This window comes from Delphinapterus leucas, chromosome 10 (genome assembly GCF_059928025.1).
Source record: "Delphinapterus leucas isolate spDelLeu-1000000601 "Yukka" chromosome 10, BTC_Dleu_Yukka2, whole genome shotgun sequence".
NCBI classification, from domain to species: Eukaryota; Metazoa; Chordata; class Mammalia; order Artiodactyla; family Monodontidae; genus Delphinapterus; species Delphinapterus leucas.
The window spans coordinates 53,059,534-53,085,994 of record NC_143138.1 but is presented as its reverse complement, the minus strand read 5'-3'; the positions used below and the strand labels follow the sequence as shown (position 1 = coordinate 53,085,994).

At 48.2% G+C, this 26,461-nt stretch overlaps 1 protein-coding gene across 1 annotated transcript in view; it reads right to left on the bottom strand.

Moving 5' to 3' along the window:
* The window catches only part of TRIM71 (tripartite motif containing 71), a 58,064-nt gene that overhangs the window by 6,256 nt on the left and 25,347 nt on the right, over positions 1-26,461 (bottom strand). Inside the window, exon 2 of the mRNA XM_022553800.2 lies at positions 5,045-5,212. Coding sequence (XP_022409508.1) covers positions 5,045-5,212 — 168 coding nt within the window. The remainder of the gene's footprint in view (positions 1-5,044; positions 5,213-26,461) is intronic.

The following is a 26,461-nucleotide window of genomic DNA, read 5'->3' as shown; positions in this document are numbered from 1 at the left end:
TCCAGCCCCTGGTCATCCTCTCCCCTCATCCTACTTAGCTCGCATCATACAGATAGGCCTATTCACACTTCCTGCCTTGTTTTGTTTTTAAATTGTAGTGATAAAATACATGCAGCATAAAATGTCCCACGAATGACATTCAGCCCATGCAATGTGGTGCAGTCACCACCACTATCTGGCTCCAGAACATCTTCTCTACCCAAAACGAAGCTTCCCACGCCTGTGAAGCAGTCATTCTCCATCTCCCCTCCCTCTCCCCCATGGCATGCATAACCTACAGTCTCTACAGACTTGTCTATCCTGGATATTTCACACAAATGGAATCAAACAATACATGACCAGCCTTATTTTCATGAATATGCTCCCAGCTAATCAGCTATGACTCATTCAGTCACTTACAACTGGGACCCCTAACTGACCACCTTTCTCGCTCTCAGTCTGATGACACCTGCTCACTGCACCCCCTGCCCCTATCCCCGTGAGGCCTAAGGATCCACTGAGCAGATAGGAGCTGGCACCTGGCCGATCTGGGTGGCTCACAGTTTGGCCTGGGATGCCTTTCTCTTCCAAAGTCACCCTAAAATCTCAAAACCTAGCTCAGATGCCACTTCTTCTCTAAAATCGGAAGTAAAGGACACCTATCCACAGTGTTTCCGTTCCACCTTTACTATCCCGTCCCAAGTGTCATTACAGACTGAACTAAGGTGGGCCAGGTACACAGTGCACGGTACTTAGCACTGGGTTCTAACAGGAACAATCTATACATTTTATACTTGCTCGTGTCTACGGCCATAAACCGTGTCCTATCAAAGCACTACATAACTGCACTGGGTTAAATATCGTCCTGCCAAACTTCAGGCGTGCCTGCAACTTCAGAATGTGGTTAAGATGAGGTCATACTGGACTAGGGTTAAGTCCTAAATGCAGTGACTGATATCCCATAGGGCCATGTGAGGATGGAGGCAGAAAATGGAAGGCAAGTACAAGTCAAGACGTGCAGACCACGACCTGCAAGAAGAAGCAAGGAAAGGTTCTTCCTTAGAGGCTTCACATGGAGCACAGCCCTGCTGACACCTTGATTTCTGACTTCTATCCTCCAGAATCGTTGAGAAAACTAATTCCTATTGTTTTAAGTTACCCAGTTTATAGCAGCCCTAGGAAACTAATACAGTAGCCAACAAGTTGAAATAGATGGCTTCTCTATTTCAACAAGTTGAAATAGATGGTACTTCTCCAAATTACCCGAAACACAAAAAGTTAGACTGACGGGCTTCCCTGGTGGCGCAGTGGTTGAGAGTCCGCCTGCCGATGCAGGGGACACGGGTTTGCGCCCCGGTCCGGGAAGATCCCACATGCCGCGGAGCGGCTGGGCCCGTGAGCCATGGCCGCTGAGCCTGCGCGTCCGGAGCCTGTGCTCCGCAGCGGGAGAGGCCACGACAGTGAGAGGCCCACGTACCACAAAAAAAAAAAAAAAAAGTTAGACTGACGGATCAAATAAGTGTGCATGTAAGCAGATACCATAACAGGGTGTCTTGGGCTGTGGGTCAGGATTAATTCAGAAGAAGAGAAACCTCACTAGACATTTAAGCAGAGACGATTTAATACAGGGAATCTGGTTAAACGGGAAGCGGGGAACTGCTAATGCAAAGGGCACACTGATGATTAAGACAGACTGCAGTAACTGCAGTCAGTAGCTACCACCCCTTGGGCTCAGAGAACAAAGAAAGTAGGGGTTACCAGGACCCAGAAGTATGGGGGAGGGGCGGCCCAGGCCCAGCTCATTCTGGGAGTGGCAAAAGCTGGAAACTGGAACCAACTTCTGCTGCCAGGGTAAAAAAATACTGCTGATAAGAACAGGAAGTCAAAAGGAAGAAGCAAGTCCCTTCTCCCCACTTCCAGGCACGTGGTTTGAAATGAACACTGCAGCCCCAGCCTCACACGGCACGACTGTGAAAGGGTAGGTTGGTAGGTTATTAACCAGTACACCCTGTTTTCAGATGTGTTGGTTATTAATTAGCACAGAGCTGGTATCCACATCAGTGTCTGACTGAGGCAACCAAGCCTATGTCCACAACATTTCTTTAACGCTTCCTCGATGGAAAGCAAAGGCCACAAACTGCCTTCTATTTATATTAACATCATATTACTTAACCAAACTGAATTTCCATTAAAATCAGAAGATATGGAAATAACAGGTCCACATTCCTACAGGGCAAGAACTGGCCGGAGAGCAATGACCATCCCCTCTGCATGCACAGCCAGTGTCTGCTCGCCGTCTACCCTCCTAGCCAGGCTGCTCCTACTGTTTCCTCCTAGGTCCCTAGCAGGCCCTTGCGTTAACTCGCATCCTATGACAGGAACTATTTCTTCCATTTTCCAAATAGGTCAAAGGGGAGCAAAGCTCTGGCTATAATTTGAGTCATTCCCATTCCTAGAGTCATAAACTATGTGAAGAGACCAAATGGAGCTTTCCTCTCCAAATCCTACACAACACCCCGGCAAGCACTGCATTCCAAGACGTGCAGACCAGGACCTGCTTAACTAGTTCCCATTATCTAAGCAGGGCATTTGAAGGACGCCAAGAGGCAGGTGGGTTGGGGGAAAATGGCAGTGGGTAAAAGGGCTGGGGAAACTCTGAAAACAGAAACATTTGCAAGAAAGAAAGAGAAGGAAAGAAAGGAAGGAAAAAGGGAGGAAGGGAGGGTGGGTCACCTAACAAGCATGGGGGCTTGAGAAAAAATGTTAACAGATTCAATCAAACACTCGAAGTTGAGGCAAGTCAGTGATGCCATTTGACTGCTGAGTGGTGGCCACTTAGTACTGAGGAGGAGTCTGAGGCCAAACCCGGGTTTCACAGGGAAGGGTGCAGAAAGTGATTAGTGATGTCTGCCATGGAGAACAGCGGTGGCCTGATGACAGGTATTTAAAGTGTCCTGATAGAAGATACTAGAGAATGCAAGTGTCACCCATAAGCTCAAAGGCCACCATACCGGTACCAGATGGGGGAATTACTGTAGTTCACTCTAAAATGTAATTTTTATCACATTTAATATCTTTGAAACTATGATTCATCTTAACACTGTCAGTGGGCTTTTTCCCTTTGTTAGCTGTATATAAAATAAATGTGCATATCTTACAGTTAATGGCATCTTAAATGTGATGAAAGAAATAAAAGTAACGAATCAAGGCTGTCTTACGTGGAGAGCAACTATATTCCTGACCCAAACTCTGGATGTCCCCCGGGGAATCTGTGCACCTTTATGAAATCCTCTAATTACATAAGTGACCAAAATGTTGTACTTTCATCAAGAGTGAAAGTGATTTGGATATCAGATTACTTGACTCATCAGAAAGATCACTTCAGTATCACACATAGGAATGCTGATAGCTGCTGAGAAACTTATTAAAATCCTAAACCATCTGCCCGCCCTAGAACACACGATTGATTCTTTACCATTTCCCAAAAAAGTCTTATGTTAAAAATATTCATGTATTCAAATACTCGTTCTAAACAGTTTCCTACTCGATTACTTTTTAAAATATTTTTCCTTCTATCTATCTATTTATGGTTGTGTTGGATCTTCGTTGCTGTGCGCATGCTTTCTCTGGTTGCGGCGAGTGGGGGCTATACTTCATTGCAGTGCGCAGGCTTCTCATTGCAGTGCGCAGGCTTCTCATTGCAGTGGCTTCTCTTTTTGCGGAGCACGGGCTTCAGCAGTTGTGGCACGTGGGCTCAGCAGTTGTGGCTTGCGGGCTCAGTTGCTCCACAGCATGTGGGATCTTCCCGGACCAGGGATCGAACCCGTGTCCCCTGTACTGGCAGGAGGATTCTTAACTACTGCACCACCAGGGAAGTCCTCCTATTCAACTGCCACTCGAAGATTAGCAATGTTTCTTTTTTTTCCCCCATAAATTCATTTATTTATTATTGGCTGTGGTGGGTTTTCACTGCTGCGCGCGGGCTTTCTCTAGTTGCAGCGAGCAGGGGCTACTCTTGACTGTGGTGTGCGGGCTTCTCATTGCAGTGGCTTCTCTTGTTGCAGAGCACAGGCTCTAGGTGTGCAGACTTCAGTAGTCGTGGCTCGCAGGCTCTAGAGCGCAGGCTCAGTAGTTATGATGCATGGGCTTAGCTGTTCTGCGGCATGTGGGATCTTCCCGGACCAGGGCTTGAACCCGTGTCCCCTGTAGTGGCAGGTGGATTCTTAACCACTGCGCCACCAGGGAAGTCCTAGCAATGTTTCTTGACTTTCAAGCTTATCCTACCAGATGAGGGAAACAACCTATGATTTTTTTGTCTTCCTAAAACCTTGTCACCTGGATCAGGCAAGAAGATTCAAAAATTAAGGCACACTATTACCTGCCTATGTAAGAGAACTTCACTATATCTCAGAGTTACACGTGTCCCTTCCTAGCCCCAAAGGGACGGGAATTCAACAGAAACAAGGGTCTAAATTACCAGGACGTCTAATGCTTCCAATAGAATAGCATAAAGTAGCATGGCATAGCATAGCAATAGCTAATGCTTCCAATAAAATTAAATTAAAAATAAATAAGTAAATAACCATGGCATGACCTTTATTTATCACCCAAGAAAGAGTCTGAGATTCAACCTTAAATAAAATTTCCCACGCTCACTTATTTCTCACCTATAAACAAATCTGAGTAGCAAGGTGAGCACCCAGTCTTTCTATAGTCCTGGCTGAACACCCTAATATCCACTTGGATTTGGGGAGGCAGCTGGATGGCAGACAGGCAGCTGCTGTGAAGGGGTCCAGCCAGGGTATCTGGAAGAAGCCCTGACCAGCCAGTAACTTCAGCCACATCACTGTCATCTTCACCATACTGTGAGGTCTCCATGCACTGCCCACCCCCACGTGCTTGCTGCTGCATGGGTGTCACATGGGCTCACGTGGGTCGTTGTCCCATGGCCTCCAGACACTGGACTCTGCCCAATAATCTACACATGCCATCTGAAAGGGAGTGGTAAAGGTTTTATATGCAAGAAAGAACCAGGGAAACAGGTGAAGGGTGGGGAGGGACTGACCTGGATGGCCTGGCGGCCCTGCTGGGCATCAGCCAGCAGCTGGATGGTGAGCGCCCGTGAGTCCTGCAGCGCCTCCTGGAGGTAGACGAAGCTGTGGCCGCCGTGCCGGCCCACAGTACACTCTCGGCAGATGGGCACTGAGCACGTGTCACAGTACAGGTGCAGCACCTGGGGACCAGAGAGGGCCAGGTGTTAATGACAAGGGGGTGGGTGGCGGGGTGCTCTGGATCTCAGGACCCCACAATAAACAAGCACACCGCATAGGGAGCGGGATACCCGCAGGCGACTGTGAGGACAACTTGCTCCCCCCATCCCCACCCAAAGAAAAACAACCAACACCCTCGTTCTACTCCAGTTCCATTCACAACCACAACTGAGACACCGCAAAGGCAAAGATGAAACAAAATGATCCTCCAAGGACTTCCCTGGGGGTCCAGTGCTTAAGACTCTGCACTTCCACTACCGGGGGCACGGGTTCGATCCCTGCTTGGGGAGCTAAGATTCCACAAGCCGCTCAGTGTGGCCGAAAAAAATAGATTAAAAAAATAAAATGTGCTGCTCATCAATTGACCTTAGTAAATGACAATAATTATACAGTCATATGAATAAAACTATTTAAAACAAAAGAAAACAGTCATCCTCCATAAGACATTTCCCTGTATCTGAGATTAATTACCCAGAAAGGTTCCAAGATTGTCTCCCTGGTCTGAGATTGGTGGCCGGAATGAAAGGATAAATCGACAAGTTCCTCTTGCCACCCCACGCTCTGGGGGTGGAAACCAGGCTGGGGGCCAGGATCAATCCCCCTCACACGGCAGTTGGCTGCCACCGTCCCCCCATCAAGGACACGAGTGCACCCAAGGCACTCAAGCAAGGTGCGGGCTTAAGCTTCTGGAACAGAGGCCAAAGGCTAATGGTAAAGTCAGCCAGCTTCTTGTCTTTCTTCTTCCTGCCAAGTTGTTCCAAGGAGCTGACCCTGGGAGGCAGCCAGTGCTGACAGCGCTGTTTATACGATGCTCTGTGCCTCCCTGGGGCCCTGCGTGCTGGTGGGGGGGAGCGGCTTGGCACCACCTCCACCTGCTGATAAACCTGCCGAGAGCCGAGCTCTCAGGAGCCAAAGCTCCTTGGCACAGAACGGGGCCAGTCCCGTTGCATCCCTCCCCAGGGCCGGCACTTAGGGCCGCTGTCTATAAATGTTTGCTGGCTTGCTTTCAAGAGCAGAGCTTCAGTTTGCCGCTGGTACACCTGGGGTGAAGGAAAGCGAGCCAACACTCGACAGGCAGGGAAGGGGGCATGTGTGTGTGTGTGTGGGGGGGTGTCTTTCACATACACAAGCACTCAATCTCCAGGGGAAGAGGCTGCACAGGGAACAAGGGCTGGTCCCAACGCACGGAAGCTGGTTACCCTGTCCAAAGCACAGAGACCCAGAAAGTTCCTATTAGGCTGAAAGTCCCACACAGAAAGGGCCTGGGGCAGAGCGAGAACGTGGCTCCTCTCATTCTCCAGGTTATTTATTTTATTCCAACCAAAGTCTCGGCGTAGTGCGTGTGCACGAGGAAATGACTGTCAGCCAAACAGGCTGCTCCACGTAGGGGGTGTGTGATCCAGCAGGGGTTAGGTTGCTTCTCCGGGAACTCTGGGATCCAGGAATGGAAGAAGGAAAGACTTAGGATATCACGTTCCTACTTTGAAGAAATGGTTGTGATACGGCAAGTTTTCTGGACCCTCTTTTACAGGAGGGAAACGTGATCGGGTTTGTAACTTTAGTGCCGATTTTTGTCCCGTGCTGTACCGATTTTTGTCCCGTGCTGTACCGTGGGAGACAGAACCCAGGAGGCATCTGCCTTCCTTTGTGAAGGCTAATCACTTTTTGAAGAAGGTCCACCATTTAGAGACTATCTAATCTTTCTCATTTGATAAATCTAAAATTCCCAAGCCAGCCTTAGATACTAACCGAAAAATGCTAAACTGGGTAAATGTGGGGAAATGCCCCGACAGGTGCTAAAGCAATTCTCCGGCCAGTTTCCACGACTCAACCACATCCCTCCCCTCTGCTCCCTCCATTTGCCACGGGAATAAAGGGATCACTCCTGCTAATGTGAAGTGTGAAAATCTCCTGGCACAAGCCTCCCTGTTCTTACCAAACAGCTAAGCAATCTTCTCTTTACCTCTGCTCAGGAGCTACCTTTTCTTGGACAACTGTGTGGACTGACTAGTGTCCCCCTGCTTTAGGAGTCTGTGGGGCTCCTGCGAGTGGGGAAGAACCTTAGGCTGCAGGCCCCCGCATGTCCAGCCTTGAGAGCCCAGGTACCTCTAAAATGGGCAAACGGGGGTGCTGGGATGTGACCCCACCTGACAGTGTTACACGTGGGATTGACACAGCTCTAATCGCCTAGAACACCCTGTGATATTGGAAGTGCCACTGCTTCTGCAGTTCCAGGCTGACTGTAGGACCACGGGGTGGGGCTGGGGGTGACAGTATAAGTGGGTAAAAGCAGAGCCTCAGTGGTGCTTTTAATTAACTGTTGATTTTTTTAAAAAAGAACACACTGTCTAAAACCTGAAAATGTGATCACATTTTGTAAAAAAAATTTTTTTGGCCACCATTCAGCACATGGGACTTTAGTTTCCCCGACCAGGGATCAAATCTGGACCCCTTGCAGTGGAAGCATGGAGTTTTAACCACTGGACCACCAGGGAAGTCCCACATTTTGGAAACTTTCTAGTGAAATATCAGAGTAAAACTTTGGGAAGATGTCACACTCCATTTAGAAGCTCCACATCTCACTCACCTGGCAATTTCTAAGGTCAAAAACTTACAATTTTATAGCTTATGAAACTCAGTGAATAGGCAAAGGTGCACACGGGTGTGCATGGGTGCAACTCTCTCTGAACCAGCTTACTTAAGGTTATTTTAAAAGAATAAACTGGATGACTGTTCAGAGGGCCCACCGCCAGAAAGAAATGTGGCAGAGGCCATGAACTGTGGCTCTGGGAAGGAGCAGTCCTCTGGCGGCAGGAATTCCAAGGCCTGAGCTGCCTGTTTGGGGCTTCCCGGGCAGATGTGTGGACACGCCCCCTCCCCCCCCCACATGGCGACAATCTGGCTGCCCAGCTGAATGGGGCAGGCCTGACCTCTGACCTTGCAAGTGACCACCCTCTCCCCTGCCCCCAGCTTCCAGAACACGCCCCACCCACTGCCTTCCTCTCCCAAAATTTCTAAAATACCAGCAGAGACAAAGACCTAGGAATGTGAGCCCAGCAGGAGAGGAATGGGGGTGGGGGGGGCGGGGGTTGGAGGAAATAAATAAAAATACCAAGCAGGCAGGTTTACCTTAGCCAGGGCTTAAATAAAGTGCTCTGTTAATGAACAAGAATGTTCTACATTTTATATTATTGATACATGTGATCCAACAAGGAACACACACACACACACACACACACACACTCACATTGGAGCACCAGGTTAAAATACAACTATCCACATCAGTGAGAAGTGTAAACAGAAAAGTATGGAGGGGGCCTCTCATTGTCAAGATCCCCCAACTGAGATAATAAATATTAACTGCTATAAACTTACTTTTTGAGGTTTCTTTGACATCCCTTAAAATGACTGGGGACATGCGGCCTCCCACAAACTCAGGCCTAGACACAAGGAGGTCTCCACCCACCACTACAGACACGAAGGGGAGGTGACAACCAGAAGCCTTATCTGTATGTAACACTCGGCAGGCTCTCCTATTAAAAAATGGTAAACCAAATTCAAGGAGTAAAGTCCAGCCACGCAACTAAGTCTATCCAACAACACCAAAACCAAGCTTTACTTGATTTAGGGAAAATACATTGAATGCCAGTGTTCTCAAACTCGCAGAAGCCCTCCTACATCTCTGGCCAGAGCTGTGGTCTTGGGGGGCCTGCGAAGAGGTGAAAGAAAGGAATCTGGACCCTCCTTCTTACAGAATCACCACCAGCTCAAGACAGCAGAGTTCAGCTGTGGACAAGTTACTTCTTTCTGGGGGAAAGGAGTCGGAAACTTTTTAAGACAAGTTAGGGAACACATATGCATTTTTAATGCAAGAAGATACACAGGTGCAAGTCGTTTTTTAAAAATCTGCCCCAGGGACTTCCCTGGTGGCACAATGGTCAAGAATCCGCCTGCCAATGCAGGGGACACAGGTTCTATCCCCGGTCCAGAAAGATCCCACATGCCTCGGAGCAACTAAGCCCGTGCGCCACAACTACTGAGCCCAGGTGCTGCAACTACTGAAGCCCCTGTGCCTAGAGCCCATGCTCCGCAACAAGAGAGGCTACGGCAATGAGAAGCCCGCGGAAGAGTAGCCCCCACTCGCTGCAACTAGACAAAGACCGCGCACAGCAACAAACACCCAACGCAGCCATAAATAAATTTAAAAAAAATCTGACCCAATTTTTCAGTTGTTTCCACTTTTTTACATAATCATCCAAAAATATGCTATATTCTATGCATAGGCGAACTTTTTAAAGACATAAATAGGAGAGCTTTATACTAGACCTTTTCACTTAGTTATATTAACTGGGAGAATGTTTTGAGTCGGGCTGCCTGTTTTAGGAATGGCTGCATGGTATGTTGCCTGCTGATGATAGGATTTTAGTGTCATTTCCTGGTTTTTGAAAACTCACAAGCAATGCCACAGTGAATATCCTTTTATATTGTTCTTTACAAAGCCCAGAAGTGTCCATTTGATAATATATTCAACTGCTACATCATTTGACAAATCAGAAGAAAAAAAATCTACTTGCATGTGTGGACAGTAAGGCTTCTCAAATTTAATAACTTGATGTCAGGTCAACCTCCATTCATGTGAAGAACAAAGGTGGTCAAGTGCCAATTTCTGTTCCCAAACAAGATCAGACCTACACGAAAGGCTGGCATGGGGACACCAGGGAGCCGGGCAATGTGTGACTGGGAGTCCAGGCCCACTCTGCTTGGCTGGAAGGTGGAAGGTGGAGGCTGAGACTGAAAAGAAGCCCCAGAGGAGCAGCAAGAAAGCAAGGCTTGTGTTTTGTGTGCTCAGGATTGGCTGCTAGATTTTCCAAAACACAAGGGTAGAGGCGAGTGGGGCCGCTTGTTGGGACGATTCCCGAGGTGGGCAGTGAGGGTGGTCTCAGGCAGTGTAAAGGAAGAGGGCAGTCCCAGTGGGTATCGTTCAAACACCCGGTGAAACAAACATGGGTAGCCCCATACAAGCCCAGAACCCCCTTCTGCAATCCCCAAATTCAACAGATCTGGAAAGCAAAAGTTTTTACACAAGCTATTTGGCAGCAAAACCTGAACTGGTATGAAAATGATCTCAAATTTTTATCTATACCATTTAGTGTGAGTTCTCATATGTTTCACTGAAGAAAGAACTGCTAATATTCATTACTTTGTGGTGTTGTTTCACAGTATAAACTTACCAAAATCATAAACGTTGAATGTCAAGGCACATCTAATCCCAAGGGCTAGGGTAAAAGACCTGCCAGCCCAGCTAGCTGAACAAGAGTCATTCCTGGGCTCTCAACAGGCAAGAGAAGGAGTTAAGACTACCAGCCGGTAGAGTGGGATGGGTGTGTACAAGTGGGGTCAGAGCAGTTCTAGGCCAAATTTTTTGGCTCCTGTGGACAAGGCAAATTTGAAAAGGAAGGGTTGGAAACAGGAATGCCATCAGCTCGAACAACTTTTCTTGTTTTTGGCTGCGCTGCGCCACGCGGCTTGCAGGATTTTAGTTCCCCAACCAGGGAACGATCCCGGGCCACAGCAGTGACAGCGCCAAGTCCTAACCACTGGACCGCCAGGCAACTCCCAGCTCTTAACAACTTTAGACTCAATGTGGTTGCTGGTACCAAGGGAAGGCATAGTTCAATGATGACTGAACGTCCCATGCTGTTCCCCGGAGGTTTTTGTGCCACTGCAAAAGCCACATCATGATCCCTTTCCTATTTTTCAGAAGAAAATTTTCACACTCCCAATGACCACTGCTTCCCAACACCGACCAACCACCACATACCACCCAGCAAGACCCAGCTCCTCCAGTGCCTCAACCCACGAGGCTTCCTCCAGGCTCCTGTTCCTCCCTATCACCTGCTCCCCTGCTTGTGGGACCAGGTCCCAACACCCCAGAGCCAGGCACACGGGATCCCCACTTTATATTTCAGCAGTATTTATACCTTATACTTTATATTCCCTGTCTCAGGGCCCTCCTCCAGGAAGAACCCTCCCTGGGCACACAGCTTCTAATATTAACATGTGCAAAAAGCAGAACCATTGCCTTTTTATAAAAAGCCACAGGTAATTAAAGGAGTAAGTTCTATCTCTACAGTTAAATGACTGAATTTGGCTGAGCTCACTTGCAGATTTGGTAAAAAGAGAAAAAAAAAACACCTCCATTTTTGGCTCAGAAAAGTGTCAGAATTATTAAAAAGCATGAAAATGATTTCATCCTAGAAAGGAAACCACTTCCCCTGTAGCACTGAAGCCCCAGAGAACAATGACACACACCGCCTTCCTCCAGTGTTGCCAGAGTCATAGACAAAAGAGCCTTACAAATATTTCTTACCATAGCTCCCCTCCCAAAACTGAGGCTGCAGCAGTAAATCTGACTCAAATAGGGCCTTTAGGAGGCAAGGAAGGACATATAACCGAGGTGTGTGTGTTTTTCTGGGATCCTGACGATACTCGGGAACTGTGCAGCTGGGTTTTCGGGGCAGGAGAATCCTCCAAGGGAGCTCTAAGGGCAGAGGTCGAGGTGACAAGGAGGGTAAGAAAAAAAGCAGGCAGAAGACAGCGCTTCCCACGTGGAGCTACAGCCAGCACTTCTTAGAGCCTTTGTAAAGTCCCCCAAAGAAGCATGTTTTATAAAGGTATAATCAGGATGTCACAAAATACTCAGTGTGGGACAATACACATGGGAACTCCAGAGACGAGCTATGCCTCTGTCCCTTCACTTCGAGTACCCGGAGTGCCCTCCCTATGCCAGCCCAGCTATACTCAGGCCCCCGGCAGCCGCGCTGGTATCACTGAGAGCATCCTCATGGGCCTGTATCCATCCTGCTTCCTCCTCAGATGCTGATAAACAAGTTCTCCATCCAAACCTCTGGGGGGACCCAACCTGCAAGAGCTCCTTCCCTCTTTGGACTGTTCATTTGCCTGCTGGTCGGATTCTGGTTTTCAGGCTGGAGTCTTGGTATCTTTGCCCAACCACACAGCTTTGAGGCACAGTTATGGCTGGCCGCCACCACCAAGGCCAGCAGGGTTGACTGCCCACAGCCTGCAGTCTCTCTCCTTCCTGGAAGGCTTTAACAATGGCCCACACAAAAGAGCAGGTGACACTCCTGTGCTGGGGGGTTTCCTCCAACAGATCCAAGTTACATGACATTCAGTGACACTCTGGAACATACCAGAACTGTGTTTGGGGTTACTGCCTACCAAACGGTTTTTCACAAATAAACTTGTTGACTTAAATAATATGTGGGTGTTTAAAAATTCTTCCAGGGGGCTTCTCTGGTGGCGCAGTGGTTGAGAGTCCGCCTGCCGATGCAGGGGACACAGGTTCATGCCCCGGTCCAAGAAGATTCCACATGCCGCAGAGCGGCTGGGCCTGTGAGCCATGGCCGCTGAGCCTGCGTGTCTGGAGCCTGCACTTCCAGAGCCTGTGCTCCACCACGGGAGAGGCCACAACAGTGAGAGGCCCGCGTACCGGGGGAAAAAAAAAAAAAAATCTTCCAGTTCAAAAATAAAAATCAAACTTCCCTATCAACAGAGAAACAGACAGGTATATGTCCACACAGTAGAATACTTTTAGCAATGGGAACGAATTACTGATTTTGTGCTATCACACAGGTGCGTGATGGAAAAATAAGAATCAAAAAAACATATACTGCATAATTCTATTTCTATGAAGGCAAAACTAAGGTGAAAAAAATCAAAGAAGTTGCAAGTGGAAACAGATGTGACTGGAAGGAACTCAAGGGAGATGTTCTGGAGCCATGGATGTGTCGTTATGTTGTCTTGGTAGAAGGAGTAGGTACACAGGTGTATAGAATTGTCAAAATGGGGAACTCCCTGGCGGTCCAGTGGTTAAGACTCAGCGCTTCCATGGCAGCAGCAGGGATCTCAGGTTCGATCCCTGGTGGGGGAACTAAGATCCCGCAAGATGTGCAGCGTGACCAAAAAATTTAAAAAGAATTGTCAAAATGTATACTTTTTATTTATGTAAATTATACCTAAAAAATAATAAGTGAGTGGGAAACCCTCCCAGCGACCACCTAGCGGTGGTGGGGTGAAGCTTGGAGCCCAGCCTCAGCATGGGCTCCTCACAGCTAAAGACCTAATAAATACTCTTTGAGCCCATCAATGAGTTACTCCAATGGCCCCACATAATTTACTTCTAATAGGTCACTACCATTCTTCCCACAATGTTCCCATTAGGTATTATTTTTCCTTTGCCCTCCACTATAAATATTATCTTAAGTTTAATCTCACAAGAGGCAAGTCGGACTAACTTCCTGGAGGTTTTGATAAAAATTAGAACCCCGAGTCCGATTTACAGCCCCACAGGCGGCCAGTGGTCACACAAAGCCCTACGAAATCATTAGTGTGCCAGCTGCCGCCCAGGCTTGCACCTGACCTCTGATGTACTAATGAGTGGTCCAGGCAGCTTCCAGCAGCAAATAAAAGAGATTTGTTCCAACACGGAGATCACCGCCCACGTAAATTATAGACTTGCAAATCAGGCACGAAAAGATGGATTTTGACACAGATACACAGTTTTCCTGTTTCCCGTCGCAAAAGCAAGGCCCAGTTTTAATCCGTTGTGTTCTAGACCAGAATCGGTGGTACTGGGAGGCTGACTGTAAAAAATGGCCAGACTGTAGGTGGCCACGTAACTCAGTCCTCACCTCTTAAGCAGTGGGCGACGCCATGCACCCGAAACCTTTCACCACCCCACCCCTGAAGTAGCAAAAAGGGTCTCAATGGCCTGCATGGCTGAGATCATGTGGACAGGTGGATGTAAAGCAAGGGAAAGCACTCACCTCGAGAAGGGAAGCAGAAATAAAGACTCAGGTAAGAAAAGAAAACTCATAACAAAAAAGGTTTTGAAATATTACTAGCCATATCTTATCCCTCCAATAAGGGATAACAACCCAATATAATTGTTCCTTTCTCTCCCCAATTCGGCAAGTTCTATAATCCGGAGTAGCTGGGCGCCTCTGTTACTCAGTTGTCCGCTGCCTTGGGCAACACAGGTCCAACACTGGCCTTCCCGACGGCCCCGTGTGACACTGTCACCCCCTGGTGACAATTTTAAGAGCCAGCTAACTTTACACCAAGCACTGCCTCCAAATCAGGAGGTTAGGGCTTTCCTGGTGGCGCAGTGGTTGAGAGTCTGCCTGCCAATGCAGGGGACACGGGTTCGTGCCCCGGTCCGGGAAGATCCCACATGCCGCGGAGCGGCTGGGCCCGTGAGCCATGGCCGCTGAGCCTGCACTTCTGGAGCCTGTGCTCCGCAAAGGGAGAGGCCACAACAGTGAGAGGCCCGCGTACCGGGGGGAAAAAAAGAAACATCAGGAGGTTAACCGAATATTTAATGCTGTAGGGATCTTATTCACAGGCAGGAATGATTTAAATTGGGGAGGGGGGCCCCATCAAGAAAGCAGTAGATGGACTCTGTGAATTCTCTCAATGCCAGTAAGGGCCGCCCCTCGACGTGGGGCTGGGGCGAGGGCTCCCCGTGTGTCTGTGGAGCCCTAAGTCTAGTCTCTTTGGCGGCACTCCTCAAAACTGCTCCCATCAAGGAGAGCATCAAATAGAGAGCAGACAGACACACTCCTCTATCCCCTGTGACACCTCAGGAATCACCAGAGGCTTTCTCAACAGTTTCCTCTGTGACCAAGAGCAGAGGGGCCTCAAACCACAGCTCCAGTGCAGCAGCTGAGGGTGAAAGGAAAAGCCTCAGTCTTATCAAGAAATGGATTTCTTTTTAAAACCCTTTTCAAGTTAGCACTTTGTTAGGCAATTAATTTAAATCACACCCTCCCTTCAACTCCAACAACAGGAAACTTAATCCCTCGGACACCCCTACAAATGAAACAGAGCCAGGCCAGGCCGGGAGACCAGCTTTATTTAAAGAGTCACCTGTCACCCATGCTGGGCTGGGCGACACGGGAGGAATAGGAGCCCCGGGGCCGGTTCTGTGGTCCAGGCAGTCTACAGGGTGGGTCTTAATCCCTCCCTCATCGCAAGGGGAAAAAATCCAAACTGCAGCGAGCAGTGGAGACCTCAGGCTAGCAATGAAGCCCTGAACCCTTGGAGTTCACCCACCCCTCTTCCCACCAGTGTGCACAGATCCTGATAGCTGCGGTCCTAAAGCATTAATTACAGCAGGATTTGGCAAGGAGTCAGGGAACCCCAACACCAGGCCAGCAGCGTGATTTCAGGCAGGGAAATGCCAACTAACCAGGGATAAGATACAATCTGAAAAAAGATCAACATCTGGGGACACTACAGGTAAAACCACTGGAGTCAAACTCCTATTTAGAGAAGCCTGAATTCCCAGGACCACTCATCATGCATGAACGAAGTTGTAATGAGAAAATAATGGTAATGAGAAAAAATTCAGGTCTCGGATATGGATGGAGCTTCGTCAGAAATCCCACTTCATTCCAACGAAGGAAGCCTGAGCTTCACCTCTTTGCACTGCACCTGCGTGCTGTTCAATAGAACTTGACAGCCCGCTGACCCTGACCCAGCAGGTAATGCAACCAGGAGACACAGGAGGGGAGGGGCAGAACCTCCCCAGCACCCCCCAAGCAGATACTCAAGGATAAACTCCAGTTCAAAGGCTAGACCTGACAGGGTGGGGAAAGAAAATGTACAAGCTCTGAGCTGGGAAACAATCAGGTGGAGTGTTATGTAAGCTAAAGTTCAAGGCAGACGATAAAGGAACAGCTCTTAAATTGGTCTCTCCTTGGGTTTTTTAACTTCTGACCTGCTTCGTTTGGCTCTCTGTGGGAGAGCGAGCGGGGAGTCGCCCTTACTTTGGCTGGCACCTAACCAGGAATGGTGAGATGCAAGGCCAGGGAGATGCAGACGTTTGTCTGTGATGGATCCTCAAATTGCTGTATTTTGAAGTTCTGGCCCCAGGTGGCTCTTCCTCAGCCCTTCTACACAGGAACCCACTGCACCTCGAACTCCAAGGGCCTTCCCCAAACAAGAGGCCCACTGGGAGTCTTGGGCTGGCCTGTCCACTTCTGGGTCAGCCATGGGGAGCCTCCTGGCTCTCCCAACCTTTGCCTCCTGGATGTTAACTTCATCTATTTTAGAGACAGCTTTAATACAGGTTGTAGTCTCTGAGGCCATGATGTCCCTAACAAGTATGCGGTGTTTGCAGATTTTTTAAACGACATTTTCCTTTATTTTCAGAAACTTGTTTCCCTTAGGCACTTGTAGATCTATTTATAAAACATAGAGAATAAACCATAATGGAAAAGAATATAAAAAAAGAATGTATATATGTGTATAACCGAGTCACTTTGCTGCACAGCAGAAATCAGCATAACACTGTAAATCAACCACACTTCAACAACAAAAAAACCAACATAGAGGGAAAGCTGTCCTAGTAAAGATACATTGCAACATTTGCTGATTTTTTTTAAACCATTTACACTGGACTCAAGGCTTTCAGCTAAGAGTCTTGGGAGGTTTAAAAAACAACTCAAGTTTCCAATCTCCTACAAGTCTTGGGTGGTCAGTTTGGGGAAGTCCAGTCTGTTTGTGTTGTCTAAGCATAATTATTAACAACACCCTCCTTCACTCTCAAAAATGACCCAGTTTGGAAACCCACTGGACAGGATCAGTAAGACAAATGGGGAACTAACCAAAATACATGAGGGCAGATAGGAAAAACTGCCACCCAGAGAAGTACCAAATCCCTTCATAGGACTTACTGTGGTTGCATGGCCTGGGGGCGGGGCAGATAAGTCAGAAAAGGCTTCTTAGAAAGAATGGGATAACGGGATTTTTTTTTTTTTTTTAAAAGGATGGGATGGAAGATTTACAAGTCCAAACAAAAGGAACACCTCCAGCAGAGAAGTACACTGTTCTCGGTCCAAGTGCAGGGAAGAATCTGGAGTAGACTGGAGGGGAAAGTTAGCTGGGAGCTCAAGGGGGGGGGGGGATGAGGGAGTTGGGGGTAGGTGGCCTCGCGGGGACGACACGACATGGAAGGAGGCCAGGGCACAGCCTGGGGTCACCTTTTTTGTTAAGTCAAAAAACCTGGGTTCAGATATTGATGTGGTCCTTCCTTTCTCCAGCTCTTTTGGTTAAGTGGGCTCACTGAGCTGTTTCCACCCATAAAATGGGGAGAATACACTCCATCTCGTGGGCAGTGGTGAAGAATTCATAAGAGAAGTGCGTGAAATGCAAATGCTGACTGGCAGTTCCAGCAGCAAAGAGCAGGGTGGCGGCCTGCCTGTGAGGGCTCCAGCTTGGTAAGTGGCCAGTAAAGTTAAATCAACTCCAGGAACCTGTTTGCAGGGCTGGATATGTTTGCAAGGCAGGACTGATAAGGGCTGTAAAGCCACTCCAATGGCCTTTGGGGCCGTTGTTCACCAGAGCTGTGACTTTCTTTGCCCACTGAATGGAATGTTGAGAGATTCCATAAATACGCTTGGAAAAGGCATACTGGAAGACCACCTCTGACTTGCACATGTCTCCAACTTCCTATGCAGCCACCCTGCCTGCCCCTCTACTCTCATCAGTCAGATCAGCCTTTTTCAGGCCCTCCCAACAGATGTCATATGTTCAACATGAATCCCCAAGGCACGCACATTTCCTTACTGCACCCGCTCCGGGCACCAGGCCCTTCCCCTCTAAGAGGTGACAGTCCACCAGGAGGGATGATGAGTAAGGCCAACAAGTTCAGGGCTGAGGGAAGAAAGCTAACGCTGGGGCTTCGATGTAAATCTCAGCACATTTCCTGGAGGAAGGGAAGCCCGAGTTTAGGCTAAAAGTGCAAACAGGAATGGGTGGGATAAAAGGTCCAGACAAGGAAGACTCTGGCAGGGAAACACAAGACACCTTCTCACTCTGCCCGAGATTCCACCGTCGCTGCCCTACAGTCTCTTCTCCACGGGGAGAGCACCTTTTAAAGTCAGAGACAGCACCCCCTCCTTGAAGCCCTCCAGTGGCTCCCATTGTGCCACTGTTTGGATGGGTCTTCCTGGACGCCACCTATCCTGGACTCCACCTGCTGTTCCCTCTGCCTGAGAACTGTGCCCACCACCACCACCCCGCCGCCCATCCATATAAGGTTCCCTTCCCCAGTTCATTCAAGTCTCAGTATCACTTCCTCAGGAAGACACTTCCCCTGACCACTGGCTTCCCCTGCTGAATTTTCTTTGTAGCACTTTTCACTACCTGAAAGTATCTATTCACTGGTTCATGGTCTGTCTCCTCACTGGAATTTAGGCACTGCAAACGCTGCAAATTCTGTCTTGTTCAACACTTCCTTCCCAGTCCCTACATGTCTGGCACATGGATGCTCAGTAAACAATTGAGTAACTCTACTTAGGTGAGGGGTTGGCACTATATCCACCAGAACACACAGAAAAGGGGTGACAGCCAGCACTTCTGCAGCAGGTCCCCAGATAAACTGAGATGTTCTGGCCACCTGTTTGACCTTGTTTAGCCATCTCACTAACTGCTGATGAAAAACACCCCACTTCAAAACAAAAACAAAGCAAAAAACAAGGAAAGTGGAAGGGGAAGGAGACGGTGGGAGATTTGTTCCAAGGTGTGCAGGTCTAAAATGTGAACAGAAATCTAGGTTATGATAGGGAAATCCAGCTCCCATCACTAGCAGGTAGTATCTGGGTGAATTTATGAACTTTTCCAGGAAAAGCCACTCATGTGCAACTGCAGATGGTTGCACATATTTTGCTATACCTCTCAAAAAAATATAAAATCTACTTCCCCTCTGCTTGAATTGGGGCTGGTCTTGCAACTTCCCTTGCCCAGTCAAAGGCGTGGTGGGTCACGCTATAAGCCTCGATGTGCTTGGTTGGAGCACTCACTCTCAGGGCCCAGCAGCCGTGCCCTGAGAAACCCAGGCTACAGGGAGAACCCAGGCACCCCAGGGTGCCAGCCCTAGTGGACCACCAGCCAGGGGCGCCAGCCCCCGCACACCTTTCAGACCAGCTGACTTTCCACCTTCAATAACAAGGCCAAAAGGCACACTGCGGAGTCATGAGAAACAATCAATAATCAAAACACCATTTCAATCTTATCCATGAGAAAAGACAGAACAGTTTTTCACTGAAAATAACGCCTTTTTCCCTTCGTGAGTAAGGCCTAGGGATAGAATAAGATAGTCCAAGGTTCTTTCCCAGCTCTGCCCACAGCTAATTCCATCAAAATTCAATTCGTGGGTTCCACCGCAGACCCTGATCAGGCAGCAGCCACAGAGGGAGAGCCTGAGGAAAATGCAGATTCTTAAAACCCCAAGAGCTGGTCACAACCTCTCAGAGCCACAACAGCCTACTAAGCCCACCCATTAGCATCTTTCCACGTCTGAGACCAGGTCTATGAACAGGTCGTTCTCCAGAAATAACTACCCAGAACGTGGTAGAAAACCATTAAAGTGGGGGAAAGGAGAGTGTAAATCCCCAGTAAGCTTCCAAAATGATGTTTTTCCAGGGGTCATCCCTAAGCCACTGTCTCCCACACACTTCTGACAAAACCAAACTCCAGATCTGACACTCCTGTCGGTCTAGAGCTATAATCCTATTTCTCAATTAGGAAATCTAATTGATCTCGGGAAAAGCCTTAATCTCCATTTCTTCTCAGGAAAAAGAGAGGGCATACTTATCACTCCTCCAGCAATAAGAACCTTTACAAACTTTATATTCAAGCCATCCAGCTAGGAATTCGGTACTTCCTTGAAAAAAAGATGATTTATAGCACCATGTTTGTGATTGGAAGCAAGCTAAATGTCCACCAATAGGAGACTAGTTAAACAACTGTTAAATAGATTGATTACCGGGCAACCATGAAAAAGAATATGATCCATGGAATGAACTCCAAAATACACTACTGAGGAGAAAATAAGGAGTAGTGTGCTACTATTCGAGCAAAGGTAGAAAATAGGTTCAAGAATTCAGGAGTACCTGAATGTGCTTAGATGCCGTAGGATACTATTGTGTAGTATTTGCACCCCACGCCCAACTGCAGTGTGTTGATGTAGTTATTTATTTTTAATTAATTAATTTATTTTTGGCTGCGTTGGATCTTCGTTGTCGCACATGGGCTTTCTCTAGTTGCAGTGAGCGGGGGCTACTCTTCGATGCAGTGCACAGGCTTCTCATTGCGGTGGCTTCTCTTGTTGCAGAGCACTGGCTCTAGGCACGCAGGCTTCCGTAGCCTGTGGCATGCAGGGTCACTAGCTGTGGCACACAGGCTTAGTTGCTCAGCGGCATGTGGGATCTTCCCGGACCAGGGCTTGAACCTGTGTCCCCTGCATTGGCAGGCGGACGCTTAACCACTGCGCCACCAGGGAAGTCCCAATGTAGTTATTTAGAACCTAATGAAATTGTAAATACGTTTTGCTATTCCCTCACATTGCTAAAATATTTGCTGAGATAAGCTACACGTTTAATTACTGTTTACACTAAATAAATAACTAATATCAGATATTAACATGATACAATGTGAAGTGAAAAACAGAATACAAATAGTATGCACAGTATGATCTTCACAGGGGAATGGAGGGGTGCCCATTTTCTTTTAAGCCATGAAATCAAGAATGATATAAACCAGGGAATTCCCTAGTGGTCCAGTGGTGAAGACTCAGGTACTGTCACCGCCGTGGGCCCGGGTTCAATCCCTGGTCAGGGAACTAAGATCCCACAAGCCACACGGCATGGCAGAAAAAGACTGATATAAACCAAACTGCTAACTATGGGTTAGGATGACCAGCTACTTAGTTTACTATATTTTTTTGTTTCCACATAGGGCATCTATTAGGGGGCTCGAATGAAGCATAGGGCTCTCCCCTGAGGTTCATTTACCCAAGCACCGTCAGAGCCAGAAGGAATTTAATAATGGCAAACACGTCTCGAAGTGTTTACTGGGGTCAGTCCCTAGACCAGATGCTGTACACACATAAACTTGTTTAATCCTCATCACAGCCTTATTGGTTAGCGAGTATTATTAGTATCCATTTTACAGATGAAGAAAACTGAGGCATAGATAGTGACTTGCCCAAGGACACAAGTAGAAAGTGGCAGAGCCCGGCTCCAGAGTCAATGTAGAAACCACAGGGGTTTGCCGCCTCTATTAACGGCGACAACACTCCCTCCCCCACAGCCTTGGAAAACTCACCTCTGTAATCTCCCACCACCCATCTAGGGTTTAGTAATACTGTGGCACAGGCAACCTGCGTGGCAACGACCACTGCTAACATCAATCCTCCGACTCAATTTTTTTTTTTTCCATGAATCCCCAACTCAACAAAACCCTCGATGGCTCCACACTGCCTATGGGTCAAGAATAAACTCAAGTTGAACACGTCTTACTTTAAGAGCATATTCCCCAGGCACCCTAAAATGAACTCAGGATGAAACCTCTCTGGGCAGAGGTTTTTGTCTTGCTTTGGCCTCTGCTCCTAACCGCTCGCCTCTGGGTAATGGAGTCCCTTACCCTCTACAGAGGGTTTATCCCAACCACTCATCAAATTTCTACACAACGCCCCCCCCCCCCGCCAGGCGTAACCTAGTGAACAGGCGGCAGAGCTGGAAGAACCTATTTATCTATCTCCCAGCCCTCACAGCCCTGTGGTCCGAGGGAAGGAGCACGGCTCAACGTCCTTCTCCAGGATGTGCCCCAGGGCTCCAGTTCAGGCCACAACACTGCCCCTAATTTCACTCAGGCCCCACAATCCAAAAGGCTACCCGCCCCCCAAGGGGATCTGTGATCAATTTGGTCCAAGGCTTACGGCCAATCGTAAAATAGCTGGGTCCAAGATGGCGGCTGGTCCAATACGGAGCCTTTGTTCCTAGCGACTCCCTCCGCGTCACAATCTCCCTCCCGCCCTGCAAGAGGGAAGTTGACAGAAAATTCCTTCCCCACCTCCCCCCCAAGAGACAGTTGTTTATGCCTGGATGGTGAAACGAGGTTTCCTTTCTTTCTCTTTTGCAACTTCAGTACTTGCCACCCTGAAATCGTTAAGCTCTAAAAAGGGAATTTCTAGGATTGTCCCACAGGAGGTAATTACTTTAAACCCGAATCGCCCCATCCCTCTCAAAGCTGCCAGCTCTAACATCATTACCAGTCAGAAGAAAAGGTGTAGGTAACAGCGACTAAGAGAATTCAAACTCTCTGCTGGCCGAGTGAATTCAGTTGAGGAGGAGGAAGGCCTACAAAGTCAACTCTGCACACGCTTCTTATTTATGGACTCAGCTCTTCTGCTAATTGTTTGCATTCAACTTAGTACCAACTGCGTTCGCCTATGAACTGAATTCACTTTCTTTGCTCACTGTAGGCTGAAATTTAAATTTCAGGATTTGGGAATTTTTTTTAAAGTAGGAGCGGGGGTGGGGATGGAATTAAAACCAACGCCTATCAAAAAGAGAACACACTTTTCCCAATTCCCCTGAAGAAACACTGTCAAACAGGTTTTAAAATGCAGTAGTTGAATTAGGGACGTTTCTAGTCACATTTCGGGAAAGGGAGCTTTTTTAATGGCCTGTTCATGAAAGTCCTAAAACAACAGGAAGGTGGAGAAGGTTGTTTTAAAAAACTAATAATGTTTTTCTCATCTTGTGTATTTTGACAAGTAACTTTTCCTACTCAAACCCCTCCCCCTCTCTCCCCCTCAGGTTTTCTAATGTGAATGGGGTTGCTGGTGGGGGTGGAGAAATGACTTGAGATTTCGGGATTTGATCAATGCAACATGTTAGGGGCAGAGCACAAGGTCAAAAGGAAATGATTAATCCCACAAGAGAAACAGGCGGATGGGGCAGGGAATGGCTCCCCTACAAAAGCCTCACTAATAAATAGGTCAAAAGATTAAAAAAAAAAAAAAAAAAACCTCTGGTGAGCAAGGTTTCCTCCCCAACCCAGACTCAGCAGTTCATCCTAAAATAGTTTCTAGAATCCAAAGAACATTAGTCGACACAAGCCAGTTTTCCTTCGGGTTATTTTTATTGGCTGATTACATTCCAGCTGTTGCCAAAGGGGGTCCAGAATCGGGGGAGAATAACCCCAGTCATCTGGATGACTAGACACTCTATGACAATTTCCATTACTGGAGAGAACCATGCTGTCATTAATGGAGACGGGGATATTTCAGGCCTACTTAAAAGAAGTTAGCAGTCCAGACATACAATATCCCTTTGAAATGCTATGACATCAACACTCTGAAAGTACATAAATAGGTCAAACACAAGGAGTGGGGAGGGAAATGCCTTACAAAAATCCTCTGGGAGACAATTTTCCTCTTAGCTTTTTTCACCCTCCCTAATGCTTTTTTGCTTTTAGAGCATCACATGCAAAAATTCATATTTCTAATTAATGATGCACATTTTCCCGCTCTAATCACCACATTCTCCTGTTCAAACAAACCCCAGATTGGCCACAGGGCTGGCACTGTAAACAAGCTCAGTCTGGCCTCAACACCCTTCTGCTCCCTTTACCTACCTCATCCCCCAAAGAACCCAGAGACTGGAAGGCTTCCTCACCAAGGGCCTCAGGGGCTCAATCCTGACACTGTCCAGGCTGGGTGGGGTTCTGTTCCACTTTTAAAATTTCATGGTAACAGATGACTATCTCGATTGAAAGGCACTCAAGACATCCCCCAAGAATGCTTTGAGCCACAAAATCTTTTTTTTTTTTTTGGTTTGTTTTGTTTTGTTTCTGGCCGCGTGGCATGTGGGATCTTAGTTCCCCGACTAGGGATCGAACCCTCACCCCCTGCATTGGCAGCACAGAGTCTTAACCACTGGACCACCAGGGAAGTCCCTGAGCCACAAAATCTTACACATTACAGGGGAGGAGCCCTCAATTTGTGTCCACAATTGTGAGGGTGCACGGGTGTCAGATTCTCAGAAGTCCCCGACTATTAAAAAGAAAAAGGTAGGATTCCCCTGGTGGCGCAGTGGTTAATTAAGAATCGGCCTGCCAACACAGGGGGCACGGACTCGAGCCCTGATCTGGGAAGATCATATATGCAGGGGAGCAACTAAGCCCGTGCACCACAACTACTGAGCCTGCGAGCCACAACTACTGAGCCCTCGTGCCACAACTACTAGAGCCCATGCTCCGCAACACGAGAAGCCACCGCAATGAGAAGCCTGCACACAGCAATGAAGAGTAGCCCCCGCTCGCTGCAACTAGAGAAAGCCCGTGCGCAGCAACGAAGACCCAATGCAGCCAAAAATATAAATAAATTTATAGAAAAAGGTAAAGAATCCAGTTAATGTGCTCAACTCTGCCCCTTCCATGAGACAAAAAAAGCGGAGTGGAAGGAGGCTTGTTTATCCAGGTAAACAAGCGTGGCTAATATAGGACTAAGGATCAGAACTCGGTCCTCCAGGGCCCGCGATCCAGGCTCCTTTCTCTAGCCAGGATGTTTACAAATCCGTCCTAGTAGGGGATCCCAATGCCAGGTTTATAGTCCAAAGCCAACCAGAGGACTCAGCTCTACCTTCCCTCAGCCCCACAAGAAAAGATCTGCTTGCTCCCTTCTGACCTTATCCGTCCAAACTGAGGCCCATTTCCCAAAGCACAGCTTTTAACTTTAAATTGCAGTCACTGTGCCCATCCCCCCAGCTCTCTGCTTAAGGTCCCCTGACCTCCCAGGGCCAGGATCCCCAGGATCCCATTTCCTAAAACAAGAGAATCCTTGAAATTTTTAAAAGTGTCTTAACCCTCCCCCAACCCCAGACACAGAGGCTGCAGAGAGCCCGCTGGCTGAGGTGGAGGTGGGGGGCGTTGGGGGGTGTGGGTCCCGGGTGGCAGGGGCCAGAGGTAGGTCGGCCAGGGTCAGGGAAGGAACAGCAACCCATCCACCAATGCGAGCTGCAGCCACAGGAGGCTTTGCTTGGCTTCCTGGGTCTTCCTGCCACCTTGGGTCCCAGCTGCTCCTCCACTGGCTCCACCGCAGCCTGGCTACTGGCCCAGGCTTCAGCCAGCTGCCAGGACTGGTGGCCAAAGGGTAAAAATGAAGAACACACAGCATTGTTTAAATGCCCGGCAAAGGGAAAGTAACCTCATACTCCTGTTCACGGATGCAGTGTAGTGTATTTCTGAGCCTCATTTCCCAGAAGGAGCATGAAAAGAAACAATCCTTAGGAATATGAAATGATGAAGAGGGGGCAAAGCATCAGCAAAAACCATCTCCGTGTGTCTTCAGAGAGACATTTCCAACAATCCGATGCCCCGATGACTCAGGGCCCCATGCCCCCCCCCCCCCGCCGGGGCAGAGGGGTAGTACCAGGATAGCAGTGAGGAAACCAGCTGACTTCTGCAGAAACGTAACAGCAGATGGGCCAGACCTGTGGAACTCCCTTGGCAGGATTCCTCGCCCCGTAAGACCAAGAGGGCAGAGAGAAATGCACCCTACCCCGAGGTGCACAACTGTCAAAACTCAAACATTTCAGATTGTGCATATAGGAATGCACCTACCCTGATCCCTACTCAACAAATAAGGAAACCGGGGCAAAAGGAGAGAAGAACGACCCTGCACAAGGTCACACAGTTGTAGGTGGCGCTTTGCCACTTTCGCATAAAGGACACCCAAACACATTCCTTTCACAGTGTGTCCTAGCACAACGAAAAAGAAAAGACCAGAGCCCCATATGGAGAGCCACCTGAGCTGAGACTCAGGAGGCTGTGGGGAAGGGGCAGACCCTAAGTCAGATCTGTCTGGTTGTTAAAACATTCCTCTGCCACATGAGGAAGGGGCTGCATTTAACGGAGCACAGATACTCGGTGGATACTTGCCAACTCGATGGACATAGTAAGTCAGGCTCTGGGCTGGATGCTGCCCTGCCTCAACAGGTTTAAAAAGCACAACTCATGAGCCACAGCCCCATCTCCATTTTACAGATGGTGGAAACTGACGCTTGGCCCAGGTCAGATGGCTGGTACGCAACGTGACCCAGAAATTGCATGAAAGACACCAAGGGGCTTTATTTTTATTCCCTCACGGGGCTAGGCATGTTAATATTATTAATCCACAATATGCACAACTGGTTTGTGATGGCATGTAAAGCTCAAGTTACCTAGTGCCCACTGCTTTAAGGTCTGTATGTATAACCCTAAACAACTGCCTACAACACTGCTAGAGTGTGCCAAAGGCACAAATACCGGTTTATAAAAGAGCTAACTGCTTTGTAGGCAAG